This window comes from Myxocyprinus asiaticus, chromosome 46 (assembly GCF_019703515.2).
Source record: "Myxocyprinus asiaticus isolate MX2 ecotype Aquarium Trade chromosome 46, UBuf_Myxa_2, whole genome shotgun sequence".
Classification (NCBI taxonomy): domain Eukaryota; kingdom Metazoa; phylum Chordata; class Actinopteri; order Cypriniformes; family Catostomidae; genus Myxocyprinus; species Myxocyprinus asiaticus.
Window position 1 is genome coordinate 4,676,739 of NC_059389.1, and position 17,012 is coordinate 4,693,750.

At 37.3% G+C, this 17,012-nt stretch overlaps 1 protein-coding gene across 2 annotated transcripts; it reads right to left on the reverse strand.

Moving 5' to 3' along the window:
* Positions 1 to 69: 69 nt before the first annotated feature.
* ap4e1 (adaptor related protein complex 4 subunit epsilon 1) lies at positions 70 to 16,974 on the reverse strand. 2 transcript variants are annotated; one of them, XM_051690284.1, is made up of 22 exons: positions 16,688 to 16,974; positions 14,458 to 14,529; positions 14,252 to 14,375; positions 13,131 to 13,204; positions 12,893 to 13,014; positions 12,659 to 12,818; positions 10,072 to 10,238; positions 9,794 to 9,867; positions 9,582 to 9,704; positions 9,382 to 9,491; positions 8,274 to 8,413; positions 7,748 to 7,860; positions 7,521 to 7,639; positions 6,495 to 6,581; positions 6,285 to 6,389; positions 5,941 to 6,052; positions 5,675 to 5,813; positions 5,336 to 5,582; positions 3,962 to 4,525; positions 3,562 to 3,752; positions 2,701 to 2,861; positions 70 to 2,379 (listed from the first exon to the last, which is right to left on the reverse strand). In XM_051690284.1, the coding sequence occupies exons 1-22, from the start codon at positions 16,814 to 16,816 to the stop codon at positions 2,219 to 2,221; spliced, it is 3,294 nt and encodes a 1,097-aa protein (XP_051546244.1). In that variant the 5' UTR covers positions 16,817 to 16,974; the 3' UTR covers positions 70 to 2,218. The 2 variants fall into 2 exon arrangements, with proteins under 2 accessions (XP_051546244.1, XP_051546243.1); XM_051690283.1 differs by having other exon boundaries at positions 6,285 to 6,581.
* Between the last annotated feature and the right edge of the window lie 38 nt (positions 16,975 to 17,012).

Here is a 17,012-nt window from a genome sequence, read left to right on the forward strand (position 1 = left end):
TGGTTGCCACATTGGGAATTCCAAATTGGGGAGAAAAAGATGGAGAAAATCACAAAAAAATAAAATAAAAACAAGCATTCTGTAGGTAGCGAGTAGCAAAAAATGTACATTATATGTAATGACTCATGTAATCATTTAAGGCTGAAACATACTTCACGCAAGTACACAAACGTGACCCGTTGTACATGCATTACATGCACTCTTGCGTTGCTCTGGTGGTAACAAACATCAGACCACAAGGGGGCAATATATTTTTTCCGATGTGACCACAAAACCAGTGCTGCGTCCGAAACCAGGAAAATGCAGACTTCAGAGGCTGTTTATGGGGGCAGGATGAAAATAAGGTGCTTTTCAAACTGTTCAGAAATAGCTGTCAGTTAAGCCATTAACTGATTAGGCAGCAAGTCAGTTGCCTATATTTTCGGCCCAGATTTGGTAGATGAGTCGATAGTTAAGTAGTGGGGAGAGACACGGAGAAAAAACAAGTTCATCTGAATGGACTGGGGACAAAAAGTCGTATATATTTCTCGAAAAGATTCAACTCAAATTGCTGCCCGAGTCCGTTGTTGATTGAAAGAAGAAAATCCGCTCTAGCGCCCCTTGTGGCAACGCTGAGAATGCAGCGCGTACTTGCATTGGGTTATGAATTGAGCGCTGACACATTTCACAACGCAACAATGCAATCGAGCTTGCGTAGCAAGGTGCGTCTGCGTTCACGTACTTGAGTATGTTTGAGAACTTTATTCATGAGTCGTTCACGAATGAAACAATGGAAGTGTTCACTTAAAAGATTTGTTCAAAACCACATTTTCGTTCACGAACCAAACTTTTTAGGCATATACCAATATGTATGCTCAAGTAAAAGCGAAAAAGATTATACAAAACGAAGTATAAAATTCACGTGTGTGATATCACGTATGTTCTGATGTGCTTGCAAATGACCGTTTAAAACACGTGAAACTAAGAACACATTAAAACAAACACTCAACGTGAACAATGACCAGTCATGAAAGTTTGAAAACCCCTGGCTTAGAATAAAGAGGTCTGTAATATCTGAAGAGAGCTAACTTGTTAGCATTCCCATTCATCTCAATGGCAGTTGATTGACTAATGCAAAACTCCTGAATTACCAGTTGTGTAATGTGCACGAACCTTTACACTGTACTAATCTACAGAACTATAACAACATATAGGCATTCAGCTATCAAACCTATTTTACAGTCAATTCTGACCTCTGCAGTACGAGACAGTAGCCTAGTATTGCATACTGTACATTGTGTTTACATTTGTTGTGGTTTATATGTGCTCTGTAGTGCTGTGTCCAAAACCAATCACCTTAAAGTCAACATGAAACGCATTTGCAACCCATTTTACTTGCATAATGTGACATATTGCTTAATGTGACTGAAACAGGAAAAAAAAAATGTGGGTTGGGACTTGATCTGTTGGGAACTGATTGGATCCTCAAAGAGTCTGTACGAAACAAAAGAGGAGCCAGATGGTCCAAGTGGGAGGGGTTAAAAAGTTAGAGGGCTTGGTGACATCAAACAAAAAGTAATTTAAGAGGCGGAGCAAAAGTACATTTTGATAAAAAATTACAAAGACAGATGTATCAGGCATTAGGAATATGCATTAATAAGGGTCAATTTTCATTTCATGTTGACTTCAATGTTTTAAGAAGATAATATAATTATATTTGTAGTCTACTACATTACATATCTCCGAAGATGTTTTTATTTCGTTTTAAGAATATAATCTTTATATCCTGGATTGAAAAGTAATCTGTCCAGTGGTTCTCTGCTATAAAGAGGCCTTACAACCTGAACTAATAACTACAGCCAATAAACCTAAATTGTGAAAACAATATTATGCAATTTTCCTTTATCTTAACAAATAACCAGTGAAGAACAAATAAATCAGAATAGGAAAACACAAGCTGGATTTTTTTAAATCAATAAATAATTTGTACTATATGGCAGTTGTCAACAATGCAGCTCAGTAACATACAAAAAAAAAAAAAAAACATATTTATATAATTAAAATTATTATTCAGAGCATAAGACGACACAATACATGTGTATTGCTTTCAATCAGTCATTGCTTGAACAATGTGTCCAAGTCAAGACACCTGAACAATCTTTTTGTTAAGGAGGTGCTATCGAACTTTCACTGGAGGTTCCATCGGAAGTGTATGTGGATTTCAGTAGAGTCTGGATCTTCAGTGTTCTGCTAGTGCTTTCTGGCAGTGGTACAGGATGCAGTCTGGGAGAGCAGGCAAAGAAGAGCGCAGCCACACGGCCAGTGCTTCACCGTTCACTCTGCAGTGCAGAAGACAGGGGGCGCCACTGAGCAGACGGCACGCTACAATTCCCTCCGAACCTGACACAACAAATATTAAATACAGTGAAACAAAAAACTAGTTTGTCATCATTTAAATCAGAGTTTCAAAAATATGTCTCATTCTACAAAGACCAAATTAGCAGAGTTATGCTATCCACATTCATTTTATAGCTGTATGTCAACAATTTTCTCATTTGTGTCTATTTGTAATTCTCCAAAGGACTTTTACGAGAAAAATCAGAGAAAATATAAATGACAAGTCACCTATAAAAAAGCAACCTCTGCAATTTTCTCTGGAGTGTATTCACTCCAACTGTACTAGTTAAAAATGCATGAAATGCCTCCTATTGCTCTGCTTACCAATGATATCCACAATGTGCAGCTGAAGTGTCTCTTTAACAACATTTAGTGTGGATCTGAGCGAATCACCAGCATCTGTCAGCAGTTTCAGATTCTGTTTGACATCGTGAGAGAAGGACAGCCACATTTTCCCATATTCCTCAGTGCTTACAACCAAAGGCCTGTGTGTGATAAAGAGAAATAACTTAATTAAAACAAGTGAACTGTACATTATAACACTTTGATGACAAATTAACTGTAAGCATATCAAATTTTAGATCTGAGTTTCAGTGTGAATGCTCTTTAAAAAAAAAGACACCAAACAAAAACAAACTACACCAAACAAAAAACAAAACAAAAATCAAAGCAAAACAAAAAATAAGCAATAAATAAAAACAAACTAAAACAAACAAAAAACAAACCACAAACAAAACAAGCAAACAACAAAAAACTACACGAAAACAAAAGAAGCAAACAAAAAATACACCAAACAAAAAAAACAAACAAAAAAAACAAAACAAAAAACTACATAAAAACAAAAATCAAAACAAACCAAAAACAAAACTACAAAAAAAATCAAAACAAACTACACCAGACAAAAACCAACCCCCCAAAAAACACCACAGAAAACTACACAAAACAAAAAGCAAAACAAAAGCAAAAACAAAACAAAAATAGGCAAAGCAGCATAGATTTATAAGATCCTATCGGTTATCGGTCATAAAAACAATTATCGGTTATCATTGATCAATTATCAATATTGGCCAAAATTCATACAATGGTGCATCTCTATTTTTAGATACATTTTTTATGATTTGTTTTAAATGAAATTCTACAAAGTTAAATCAATCATGAGTTTCAGACAGAGTTTAAAGCCAGTACCTGATAAAGTCAACGGTGGAGAGCGTCCCAGAGAACATGAGTGTGTTGGTGTGTCCTGGCTGTGTTTGGTAAGAGACAGTCCCAGTAAAGGACACCTGTGTTTGAGGGTCGTTCATCAGCAAAGTGTAATGACACACTGACGTACTGTTCTCCTCCAAATAGTCCATCACATTCCCTCTCAAACTTGCCGTCTTTCAGAGAAGAGTTTACACACAAAACAAAAGAACAATTCTGAATTTAATATTCAGGTTCAGTGGCTTTGTTTGGAATGCAATACTAGAATGGAATGGAGTGTACTACTTACTGCATACTGCCTACTATTGTAAGTAGATATTGCATTGGCCATTAAAGAACACATATTGGTTTACCACTAAAATACATATGAAACACTTGTACACACCTCTAGCTCTCCACAGTTCAGCTGCACAGCAACGTCTTTGATTGTAGTTTCTGTACAGTTAGAAATAAATATCACAAGCAGCAAAGCTTCGTCTTTAAACACACGACAGGACGAGAGAGACAGGCTGGGGTCAGAGGTCAAGCTGATAACATCAGAATGAGGTAGGTCTTTCAGGTCAGAGGGTATCAGTGTGGATAGATCTGAAACCACACGTGTAGGATATCTATCCTGTAGTTTGTTGGGCCGCACTATAACCATATCGCTGCCCAATATCTGAGATGTGTTTGCCTGTCTGTCTGCTTCCATGGAAACAATGTCTTTGTTTTGTCCAAGGCCATTGGCTTGGCTGTGATTGGCTGTCGCAGATTTAGGTGCGTGGTTAAAAGAGGATATTGACGTGGCGGGCTCCTCTTCCAGCAGGTTGCCGTACAGGAAGCTGTCGGCTGTGCTGCGTGATGAGTGGGAGGACTCAGACGACTTCTCGCTGGTGCTTGATGATGATGATGAGTCATGTAGGCGTGGCTTTCTTCTAAAGCGAGGAGGCGGGGCTTCCGATTTTCCTAGCTGAAAGAATACCATTAACACAGGAAATTTTCATAATCAGTATTTTTGTTACGTTTTCTAGTAAAAATATCGAAACATCCTTAAAACAGGAAAAGAAGTTTATTTATCCTAACCCATTATTTTTCTTGTTTTTGAACATAAAACTCCAACAAACCTCATTAGATTTGTGCTTAAGAAAAATCTGGTTTAAAATGTACTTGCAAAGTTGCATTTATGTTGGTTTCATACGTTTTGGAAAACATTTTTACCATTTTGATTTAGCTTCCTAAATCAAAATTTTCTTCTCGCAAGTAATTTTTTCTTAACCCATTATTTTATTGTTTTTAGCATAAATCTGACTAAACTTTATTACATTTATGCTTAAGAATTTTTTTAAAAAAACTAAACAAACAAAAAACCTAGTTTAAAATGTGTGTGTTTTTTTATGTTGTTTTTCTAAGTTTAGGAAAAATAACATTTCTTCCATTTTGATATCATTTTCTGTTTTATGGTTTATTTTTTTTATTTATTTATTTCTACAAGGATGTCAGTGCTTAAATAAGATTTTTTTTTTTTTTTTTGTTACGATCTCAGGACGGTTACACCACCTTGACATTTTTGGCCCAAAAAATATCTAAATGATTCAGAAATTTCAAACATATGTTTATATATATATATATATATATATATATATATATATATATATATATATATATATATATATATATATGTATATATATACACACACACACACACACACACATTCATTGTTCCAGACATTATTTTTTTTTTTATAAAATGCTATAAAAAAATAAAAAAAACTATTCTTACCAGAGACATGGAGCTCTGGGCCCCTAAACCAACAAATAAAGACGACGCCAGCTGCTGTTTCTCCTGGTTTTGCTGCAAGGGCTCCGGCTGTGGCTCTAACATCTCTGCTGCCCTCTGCTGTATAGGGGCCAGAACTGCAGTGCTAGACTCTTCCACTGGAGGCGCTATTCCTGTTGTTTCTTTTTGAGGCAAATAACCATCTTTCCCCCACACTCTCTTTACCCCTTCAAAAATCAGTGCACTGGAACTAAAACAAGACATACAGTTAGAATACAAATCCTCAACACATATGAGGTTACAGCATGTTTCCGTGTCATGTACCAGTCCACAGATACTCACCCTGCCTTCTGCAAGAGGTCTGTGCTGTTGTCTGACAGTTCTGAAGTGACAGACGGTAGTGTGGGAGATTGTCTGTCAGTGATGCTACATGATGATAAACTTACAGGAAGGGAAAAAACATACGGCTCCAGACTCAATGCTGATCAGAGAAAAACACAATCAACCACAATCCAGTTATGTTGTAATAATGGTACAGTTTAGAGAAAGAATATACAGCACAAATACTGTATATTTTGGGTTAACTTCTCATATAATAACAGCTTTACCTCTCTCCTCACACAACTCTTCATGTCTCTGATGAGGAGGTTTATATGGAGCAGCTCCTGCTGCCAGCGCCTCTGACACAAACCCATCCAGAAACGACAGAGAGGAGTCAACCTAGTGTATATAAAACACACAAACACACGTTAATTTGACTATATTAGAGAGGACATATCATACACATCATGGTGATTAAATATTTGCTATACTCTACCCCTAACCCTCAAACCTGTTAACATCTGCAGATATCAAGCAAAACATGATATGTCCAACATACAAGTCTTTCAAATAAGTGAGGACAGCTGAAAATCTCCTTACAAGTTCTATCTTCTTTGTTCACTGCAGTTACCTCCATACTGTCCCAGGTGGCTCCACGGGGCAGTGCCCACCCATGAATCTGCGAGTCCTGGCTGAGGAGACGCAGCTCATGGGCCTGCTGACGGAGAACCGTGTCCTGTGAGGAGGAGAGACTCTCAGACAGGTCCAGAATCAGGTCTGTGTGGCCCTCACAAAGCTTGGTGAGAGCAGACAGAAGCCAGACCCGTGTCTCCAAGCTCACCCTTCTATGATCCAGTAGTTTCATTAGTAGATGAATGACTTCTCGCGGGTCCAGATCCTCTTGGAGGTGAGAGTATTCCCCAAGAACCTGAACGCATACAGAGGTGTACAAATATCATTCCCTGGATTTTCAGAATCTGGGTAAAGTTATATCCAATACAGGGATTAAAGGGTTTTGTTGTAACAATGCTGACATTCTCTGTTGACCTCTCTCATCAACAAGGCGTTTCCATCCACAGAACTGCCGCTCACTGGATGTTTTTTTGTTTTTGGCACCATTTGGAGTAAATTCTAGAGACTGTTGTGCGTGAAAATCCCAGGAGATCAAAAGCTACAGAAATACTCAAACCAGCCCGTCTGGCACCAACAATCAATCATGCAATTATCTAATCAACCAATCTTGTGGCAGCAGTGCAATGCATAAAATCATGCAGATATGGGTCAGGAGCTTCAGTTAATGTTCACATCAACCGTCAGAATGGGTAAAAAATGTGATCTCAGTGATTTGGACCATGGCATGATTGTTGGCGCCAGACGGTCTGGTTTGAGTATTTCTGTAGCTGTTGATCTCCTGGGATTTTCACGCACAACAGTCTCTAGAATTTACTCCAAATGGTGCTAAAAACAAAAAACATCCAGTGAGCGGCAGTTCTGTGGATGGAAACGCCTTGTTGATGAGAGAGGTCAACAGAGAATGGCCAGACTGGTTAGAACTGACAAAGTCTACGGTAACTCTTCTATTCTGAGATGCGGGTTGGCGCTATTTTGGCGGCATGAGGGGGACCTACACAATATTAGGCAGGTGGTTTTAATGTTTAATGTTAATAGCACACACAAATACAGAGTGAAGCACTAAAAATGTGTCCAAACGAGGTCTCTTATCTGGCAGCATAATTTTGCTGCCCACAGAATTTGTCTAAGAAACACACCTACACACCTAAAAATGCTAGTCAGCAACTCAACATGAGTCAACAGGTCACCAGAAAATTACATGAGCGCGTGTAAAGTTGCAGAACATTGTACATACCCAACTCATGACCTGTAGGAAACGCTGTGGCAGATGAGAACAATCTCCATTCAGTACGGACAGATACGATTCGACAGCATACAGTCGTAACTGCTCGTCCTCCTCCATCGACTCTGAGCCTGAGTAAAACAAACCCAAACCTTTAGAAATATTACAAAATGCAGCATCTACTTCAGTTTACAGCACCCTGTTTCTGTATTACTGGCCTATCTGTATTTCTCGTTCACCTTCTGCCATCATTCGAAGGAAGTTGTTTGGGACGTCCTGTTGCAACAGGTCTCCTCCGATGGAAAAAACATCATTCATCGTCTGAATGAACCACGAGTTATCTGGAGCAAACGTACAGGACTTGTATAGGAACATATACTGTAAAGTATAATCATTTATACTTATCACTATAATATATAAATATTTCAACTCAAAATGTCATGCCTATTTATTGTAAAAAAGGACTTAAATATTGATCTGTTTCACACCCACAACTATCATATCTCTTCTGAAGACACAGATTTAACCAATGGAGTCCTATGGATTACTTTTATGCTGCCTTTATGTGCTTTTTAGACCTTCAAAGTTCTGGCCACCTTTCACTTGTATTATATGGACATACAGAGCTGAGATATTCTTCTAAAAATCTTCGTTTGTGTTCAGCAGAAGAAAGAAAGTCATACACATCTGGGATGGCATGAGGGTGAGTAAATGATGAGAGAATTTTCATTTTAGGGTGAACTATCCCTTTAAGAAAAAGGATATTTCTCAGCTAGCTCTGCAACTTTTCCAACGAGATGAATGACGGTGTGGTCATCGTTACAGACGCGCAGGAAGTCCAACATCTTCTCCACAATCACCATCACATTCTGAGCGTTTGTGATCCTGAACAGAAGCTCCAGAGTCTGAGAGAGAAGACAAATGAAATGAAATGAAATGAAATGGTGTAAACCTGAGAGCCGATCACACCAAACATATTTCTGCATCCGCCTGCACTGTTTTTCAATTGTTTTTCAACGTAAAAATGCGCTAGATGGACGTTTTTGACCATTGACCTCTGTTTTTTCAGCAGTCTCGTGCAGGAGCACAATGTTTTTAGATTTTTAACTTCAAAAGAACTTTTTAAAAATACACCTCAAGGGGCCTGGGTAGCTCAGCGAGTATTGACGCTGACTACCACCCCTGGAGTCATGAGTTTGAATCCAGGGTGTGCTGAGTGACTCCAGTCAGGTCTCCTAAGCAACCAAATTGGCCCGGTTGCTAGGGAGGGTAGAGTCACATGGGGTAACCTCTTCATGGTCGCGATTAGTGGTTCTCGCTCTCAATGGGGCGTGTGGTAAGTTGTGCGTGGATCACAGAGAGTAGCAGGAGCCTCCACATGCTGCCAGTCTCCGTGGTGTCATGCACAATTAGCCATGTGATAAGATGCACGGATTGACAGCTCAGAAGCGGAGGCAAGTGAGACTTGTCCTCTGCCACCCGGATTGAGGTGTGTAACCGCACCACCACGAGGACCTGCTAAGTAGTGGGAATTGGACATTACAAATTGGGAGAAAAGGGGATAAAATAAAATAAATAAATAAAAAATGCACCTCAAAACACCTGCGTTCTGTTCCATTCACTGCTAAGCGTCTTGCTGTTTGCAGCGCAATAACGCATTCTGTCTGAACAGACCCTTAGTCTCTCAGGTTTAGTCGAAATGTTGCTCTATTAATAAGATTTAAAGAAGAGAAAATACCGCATTTATTCCAAAACTTATCTGCTAACCATATAAACAACACTGTAATGTCCTGAAACATCCACTGTACACAATTGCATTATAACAAACATTTGTTATGCCTTAAAACTCTTTTAAAGAGTCCTGTTGTAGTACCTCTCTCTTAATCGTGAAATCTGAGTGGTCCAGACACTCTATAATGGTCATCTGATGCTGCAGAGCCAGTTTAGCATCGTGCTGGACAACATACGTCAAAGCTTTCAAACCTGGAAAACACAGATGCATATAAGGGGAAGCAGTGTGAAACAAAACTATCTAAAAATAAAACAATGAAAACAGAAAGGCAGGACTTTTACCCAGATATTTAAGGTTGATCTTTGGAGAAAGAACAAAGTTTCCAATGCATCTCGCAGCTTTTTCCAACAGCTCGGCTTTTGGTTGTATGGTGTAGATGGCCTTCACACACTCATATAGAATTGCTGGAAGAGAGATTACATGTTAGATGCATTGATTTTGATTATAAATCACCATTTAGGCCAGTAGAAAAGTTCATGTACAGACAATTTACCATAAGTAATGTTGTGATTCATTTCAGCTCTTCGCAAAGACTCATCCAGAACTTCATACATCAGTTCGCTGGTGCTGAAAATGTAAAAACAAATATTACATTAAAATTTTGGGGGGTTATGACATGGTAGTATGTCCAAATAATGGCACACATCTTGAGTTTATCCTCAAAAGTATGTACTTTCTAATCATCAGGCAAGTATAGACTAAGTGTGTAGTGTAAGTATGTGAATATCCTGTGATTAGCATGGCGGTGGCGTCTATGGTGGCCGTCAGTACCTTTGGTCCTCTCTCCCAAGCAGCGAGAGGATTCGGAGTAACTGGATCTGCAGCCATGGCGCTGGAACATTGTGATAATTAAAATCTATTGGGAGTTTCCCCCCCACCACCTGCTTCAGGATGGTCACAAAACTGCCCGTCAGGTCCTTATAGCTGTCTGGATTCTCCTGGAAAACAGAAAAAGACTGATAAAGGGGTCACTGTTAAGTTATTCAGAAATACATTAAAAATTCAATTCACAAACAATTACCAGTACTTGAATACACTTCAACTATGATGAACGTGTTTTAAATTTCTGAGTTCAAAGTCATTTCGATATTTTTTCTAGAGCTTGAAGTCAAAAATGTCTTAGTAGTGTAATCGATCAAAGACAGTAAAACAAAATAAAAGTCTCATTAAAAGCTGAAATTCATTAAAAAGAAATGTTTGCTTGGCATGAGTTGTTTAGAATAAACTTTTATTATTATATCTTAAAAAGTAAGCAGTGAAACAATTTTGTTTTAAGATATTATTAATATTTACAAAATGTTTGTCCACCAAATCAGAATCAGGTGGTGCAACCAACATGTAGGTAGCAAATATTTTGGCATGACTGTGTGTGAATAAAAAAAAAAAATGTTTTTTAATATCTGATATTTTGACATTTGTTTTATGAAAAAGCACATTTCATTCAGGTCAGCTGGAGTAACCCTAGGAAAACTTCTTGATATTCATGACTCAAAAATGTATGAGATATATATATATATATTAGAGGTAGACCGATATATCGGTTTTACCGACAACTCTGTGCCAATGGTTGCTTTTTGGAACTATCGGTTATCTGCAAAAATCTATGCCGATTGTTGCCGATAGTTTAAATGATTTATTTTATTATTATTTCTAATCAATAATCCTCATCTGGTGAAATATTACACAAAACTCTTCATTTGGTGAATATAAAGGCTATAAAAGCTTCATTTGGTAAATACTGTACATATAGAGCATTGTAACGAAGGCAAGGCCCTGTAATTTTAAAATAAGTGTCCCTGGTGTATTTCGGGCTTGTTTACAGTTAAAATAGTCCCACTGTATACACCAAATTTTAATTTTGCTGGTTATTATTGGAATTTGGGATGCACAATAAAATGCTTTTGGGATTTTATTCATTTTGGAGCCTCAATGTCTGTGCCCTTCATAGTAAGGAAAGACTAAGAAATTATTTATCATTCTATAAATCGATTTTAAAAAAACTATCGGCCGATAAATCGGTTATCGGCCTTTTGCACCAACTTAGTTATCGGATTCGGCAAAATCCACTATTGGTTGACCTTTAATATATATATATATATATACAGTACTGTGCAAAAGTTTTAGGCACTTGTGAAAAATGTTGCATAGTGAGGATGTCTTCAAAAATAATGACATAAATAGTTTTCATTTATCAATTAACATCATACAAAGTCCAGTAAACATAAAAAATCTAAATCAATATTTGGTGTGACCACCTTTGCTTTAAAACAGCCCCAATTCTCCTAGGTACACCTGGACACAGTTTTTCTTGGTTGCTGGCAGATAGGATGTTCCAAGCTTCTTGGAGAATTCGCCACAGTTCTTCTGTCTATTTAGTCTGTCCCAGTTGCTTCTGTCTCTTTATGTAATCTCAGACTGACATGATGTTCAGTGGGGGGCTTTGTTCTTCTATTCGCAAAATTAATTTTTGGGAGTCTAAAATGTATATTTCCTATTGACACACTAAAGCTGAAGATATAGATAACCATCTTAAGACAAATGTTTTTGTGCCTAAGACTTTTGCACAGTACTATATATATATATATATATATATATATACACCTTGAAAAATATGTTTTTCAAAAACGTTTTTTTAAATTAATGATAATGTTGTGTATACTTACATATTCAAGGTGCAAGTATTTTATATCTTTTACTTGATGGTTACACCACTTGACATTTTTAAAGACATTCAATCAAATTTTTTTTAATAAAATGCTATTAAATGTTTAAAAAAAATTTATGACACCCACATGGACACAAATATTACATTTCTATTAACTTGATATTTTTATAAATCTAGATTTTTTTTTAAAGATTTCTCATTCTTAACATCTCGTGCAACAAATGCAACCAAATAACTAAAATTTTTGTGTCAAGTAATTTTTCTGTCCACAATGAAAGTGAAATGTTGTGTGATGCATCAAAATCACAGCCAATTAGAACATATTTCACACATATATAAAAAAATGTAATTTATGGCTTTTATACATGGCCGGGTCTAAAGGGGGGCAAGTGGGGGCACTGTCCCCTTAAACTTCTGATGCCCCCGGACCAACGCAAAACACGATAGAGGGGGACAAACCCAAGCAAAATTATCAAGTTTGAGCACCAGTCCGAAATAAAAAGTCGCCCACCCTAAATGTCACATCCTTGTACCTGTATTGTCTTTATTATTCTGGATAAATATGTCTGGATCTTTTTCATAAATACAAAGCTACTGTTTGGAAACACTGTCTGTCCAATGTAGCAAAGCTAAATCAAAATACTGACACATAATTACAGTCTCTATAGCCAAAAAAACTTTTAAATGACCAACCCTGATCAGCTGAAGGTAAATGTGTAAGGATGATGTCATGACGCCTGGATCTTTATCGCACAGTGCCTTTCGGAACTTGCCGTGAATGTGCTGGACTTGATTCGGAGCGATCAGGTAGAACTTATACAACGCCAGGACAGCTTTCCTCCTAATGATTTCCCTTAGAAAGGAAGAAAAGAAGGTATTAAATGGAATTCAGACATTTGTGTGTATTGGTACAGGAGTGAATCTTACTTTGGATGTGACAATTTCTCCTCCACCAGTGGAAGCACAGCAGGTATCATGTCTTTGGGAAACTCCTGAGCGACAACAGTCAAAGCCATGCACACTTCAATGAGGTTGGTGCTCTGAAGATCCTGTGCAGAAGAGAACACATAATGCTTAAATATGAGATATTCAGTTACATATTTAAGGCAATTTGTTTTTTATAGAGTAAGTAATGAGGTTATAAGAATTTAAGAAGCAAACACACCTTTAATACTGTGTTTACAAGCAGTAACAACAATTCGTGGCCCTCATTAAGGAAAAGTGACACTGCAAGGTAACCTGGGAGCACAAAAAAGTAACACAAATTATATAGATTTAGACCTGTTGGTGAAATGCTACCTGTCACAAAAACAACAAGAAAGTCATGATTTCTTTCCTCATATTTTTGTCGTCTTTACATGGAGTTCTCAAGTAATGACAATAAGGAAATAAAAAATGATTTTATATATGGTGTTACACTTTACAATAATATTGTATTCATTAAAATTATTTAGCATAATTAGTTAACATGAATGTGGCAAGGAGGAGGGCGGGGCCGGGCCGTGATGACGCACACCTGGCCCCTAATCAGGCTAATCAAGCCGACGAGAGGGATAAAGGCAGCCGGAGGTGGCAGTTTGGCAGCGAGAGAGCTACAGGCAGCTACCCTGTATGCGTTTGTGTTGTATGTCTTTTGTTTTAATTTATCATTAAACATTATTTATATTGTCAATCCAGTTCTCGCCTCCTCCTTTAACTTTTACCCCGTTACATTGGTGCCGAAATCCGGGATGAGGAGGGATACGCCATTGTAAAGTCCTCGCCACTACCATCCACCCCAAAGGAGCAGCCGCGGCCATCCGCCGAAACACGGAGGGGCGTTCCGTCCATCAGGGGCTGGAGGACTGCCTCCGATCCACCGGGGTAGGAGTGGCTGTCATCCACTAGAGAGTGGAGGAGTGACCGAGGACCAGGCTACGGAATATCAGAGAACCGGCGAGTACGTTGTTTTCTCTCTCTCTTCTCTCTTTCTCCCGCTGTCGCTCCATGTTGGACTTTCCCTCTCTTTTTTGTTGTTGTTGTTGTTTTTCCCTCCCCTTGTCTCCATCCCAGGTCCAAGAAGGTGGGAAAGACCTGCCGGCAGTGCAGACCTGCCGGAAATGCATAGTGCATTTCCTAAACAAGCCAAGTGGCCAGTAACTCATAATAAACAAAACAGTAACATTTTATTTACATACCAAAACCCAATTTTTAAGGCATCTGCCTGGCCGGTGTTCATTTTGGACCCTGTATATATTGTACTCTGAAATGAAGCATGCTAGAATTGAAAATGTGCTGTGAACGTACCCACTCTCTTCTCCAGGACGCCGCCCTGCTGGGCCAGTTTGATGGCGTGGATATACGTGAACGAGGCGTCGTAGCCCAACATCTCACAGTACATGGCACGCACCATGATCTCTCTCATCTGCTTCTGTTTGCACATTCACATACACCGGAGTCAAACTAACAGCTTTTAACAGTGATGACTGTACTATTGTATTTGTATCACTCACCATGGTGGTGTTGGGTGATGACACCTGCTCTTTCATGGCTGTCAGCTCCTGCTTAATAAGATTCTCTTCCTCCTACGAGGGGACATTGAAGAAGAATAAAATAGATGTTGCCTTAAAATAAAAACCATTGCATCTTTTTCTTCAACACCCACCCAAGTATGTGTTAAAATACAGTATAATGCAGCCAAGCGCTGCAAAATACGTCAGGAATTATACAGTCAGGCTAGGTCTAACTCTAGGGACAATATGATTCATGAAAGTCTTCCAAGGGTAAGAGTGTTCTTATTATAAGAAATGTATAAAAAAGTATTTAGCTAAAAATGTTGATGGTTTAAGAAAAAAATATGTCTTTTCGTGAAAACAAAATTATTATTATTATTATTATTATTTTTATTCTTAAATTAAATATGTTTCATGAACCAGGCCCCATTTCTGTAACATTTTTTAAAAATATTTTATGGTAAACTCACATATTTCAATGTCAGCTCTATAACGTTATTATAATGCATATATAGTACTGTATATGTATGTATTATAATTGCATTATAGAGCTTATAATATTTGATACATATGCACTGGTGGCCAAAAGTTTGGAATAATGTACAGATTTTGCTCTTATGGAGAGAAATTGGTACTTTTATTCACCAAAGTGGCATTCAACTGATCACAATGTATAGTCAGGACAATAATAACGTGAAAAATTACTATTACAATTTGAAAAAAACAAACTCCTTCAAAGAGTTCTCATCAAAAAAATCCTCCACGTGCAGCAATGACAGCTTTGCAGATTCTTGGCATTCTAGCTGTCATTTTGTCCAGATACTCAGGTGACATTTCACCCCACACTTCCTGTATCACTTGCCATAGATGTGTCTGTCTTATCGGGCACTTCTCATGCACCATACAGTCTAACTGATCCCACAAAAGCTCAATGGGGTTAAGATCCATAACACTCTTTTCCAATTATCTGTTGTCCAATATCTGTGTTTCTTTGCCCACTCTAACCTTTTCTTTTTCTCAGCCTGCACCCCTGAGTCTTCTCTTTACTGTTGAACATGAAACTGGTGTTGAGCGGGTAGAATTCAATGAAGCTGTCAGCTGAGGACATGTGAGGCGTCTATTTCTCAAACTAGAGACTCTGATGTACTTATCCTCTTGTTTAGTTGTACATCTGTCCTTCCACATCTCTTTCTGTCCTTGTTAGAGCCAGTTGTCCTTTGTCTTTGAAGACTGTAGTGTACACCTTTGTATGAAATCTTCAGTTTTTTGGCAATTTCAAGCATTGTATAGCCTTCATTCCTCAAAACAATGATTTACTGACGAGTTTCTAGAGAAAGCTGTTTCTTTTTTGCCATTTGTGACCTAATATTGACCTTGAGACATGCCAGTCTATTGCATGCTGTGGCAACTCAAAAACAAACACAAAGACAATGTTAAACTTCATTTAATGAACCAAATATCTTTCAGCTGTGTTTGATATAATGGCAAGTGATTTTCTAGTACCAAATGATCAATTTAACATGATTACTCAAGGATAAGGTGTTGGAGTGATGGCTGCTGTCTAGATTTGATCAAAAATGACTTTTTTCAAATAGTGATGGTGCTGTTTTTTACATCAGTAATGTCCTGACTATATTTTGTGATCAGTTGAATGCCACTTTGGTGAATAAAAATACCAATTTCCTTCCGAAACAGCAAAATCTGTACATTATTTCAAGCTTTTGGCCGCCAGTGTATGCAAAAATAATTTTGATCCTCATATTTTAGTTTCTAATAATATTATTATTAATAATAATAATTCATTTTTTTAATGACAGTATAATACTGTATATATATATATATATATAGTATATATATATATATATATATATATATATATATATATATATATTACTGTATTATATATTCAATTATAAAAATGTACAATATATATATTTTTATTTCCTTTATTGTTTATTAACTTTATGTATATATGTATATATATATATATATATATATATATATATATATATATATATATATATATAAAGTTTAAAAACCTTAACAGTAAAGTATATACTATATATATATATATATATATATATATATATATATATGATATATATATATTGCTTACTGCAATTTATAATAAATTATTTTTGTCATGTCAACTACCCAAATTTTACTGTCAGTACCTGACATGTCAGTTGACAGTTGTTATTTTATAAATGTATATATATTAATAACTCACATGTTTAGACGTCAGCTCAGTGATGCTTTTGATCAGTTGTTTTAATCTGTTGGTGATTTTTGCGGCTCCAGTTTGTGAATCAAATAAACCGGGCAGAGCAATGAGGGTTTTCTCCACAACATCACTCATTTCAGCACATAAACACAGAAAATTAGAATACTGTTCTATAAGACACTGACACGACTGTAAAAACACATTAAAGTACACTACAGGAGGAGAAACGTCTACACTACACTCACAACACACTGTATGAAAACAGAAACACAAGCCATCATGACAAGACTCTCTCACCGCATACCGGAAGTGCGCTGCTGTTTTTCAAAAT

Coding starts and splice junctions, on each gene's coding strand:
- ap4e1 (XM_051690283.1), bottom strand. CDS start 16,816: ATGAGTGATGTTGTGGAGAAAACCCTCATTGCTCTGCCCGGTTTATTT. Junction 8,414..9,381: donor ATTTCACGATTAAGAGAGAG/GTACTACAACAG, acceptor CTTCTCTCTCAG/ACTCTGGAGCTTCTGTTCAG. Junction 5,583..5,674: donor GACCTCTTGCAGAAGGCAGG/GTGAGTATCTGT, acceptor GTCTTGTTTTAG/TTCCAGTGCACTGATTTTTG.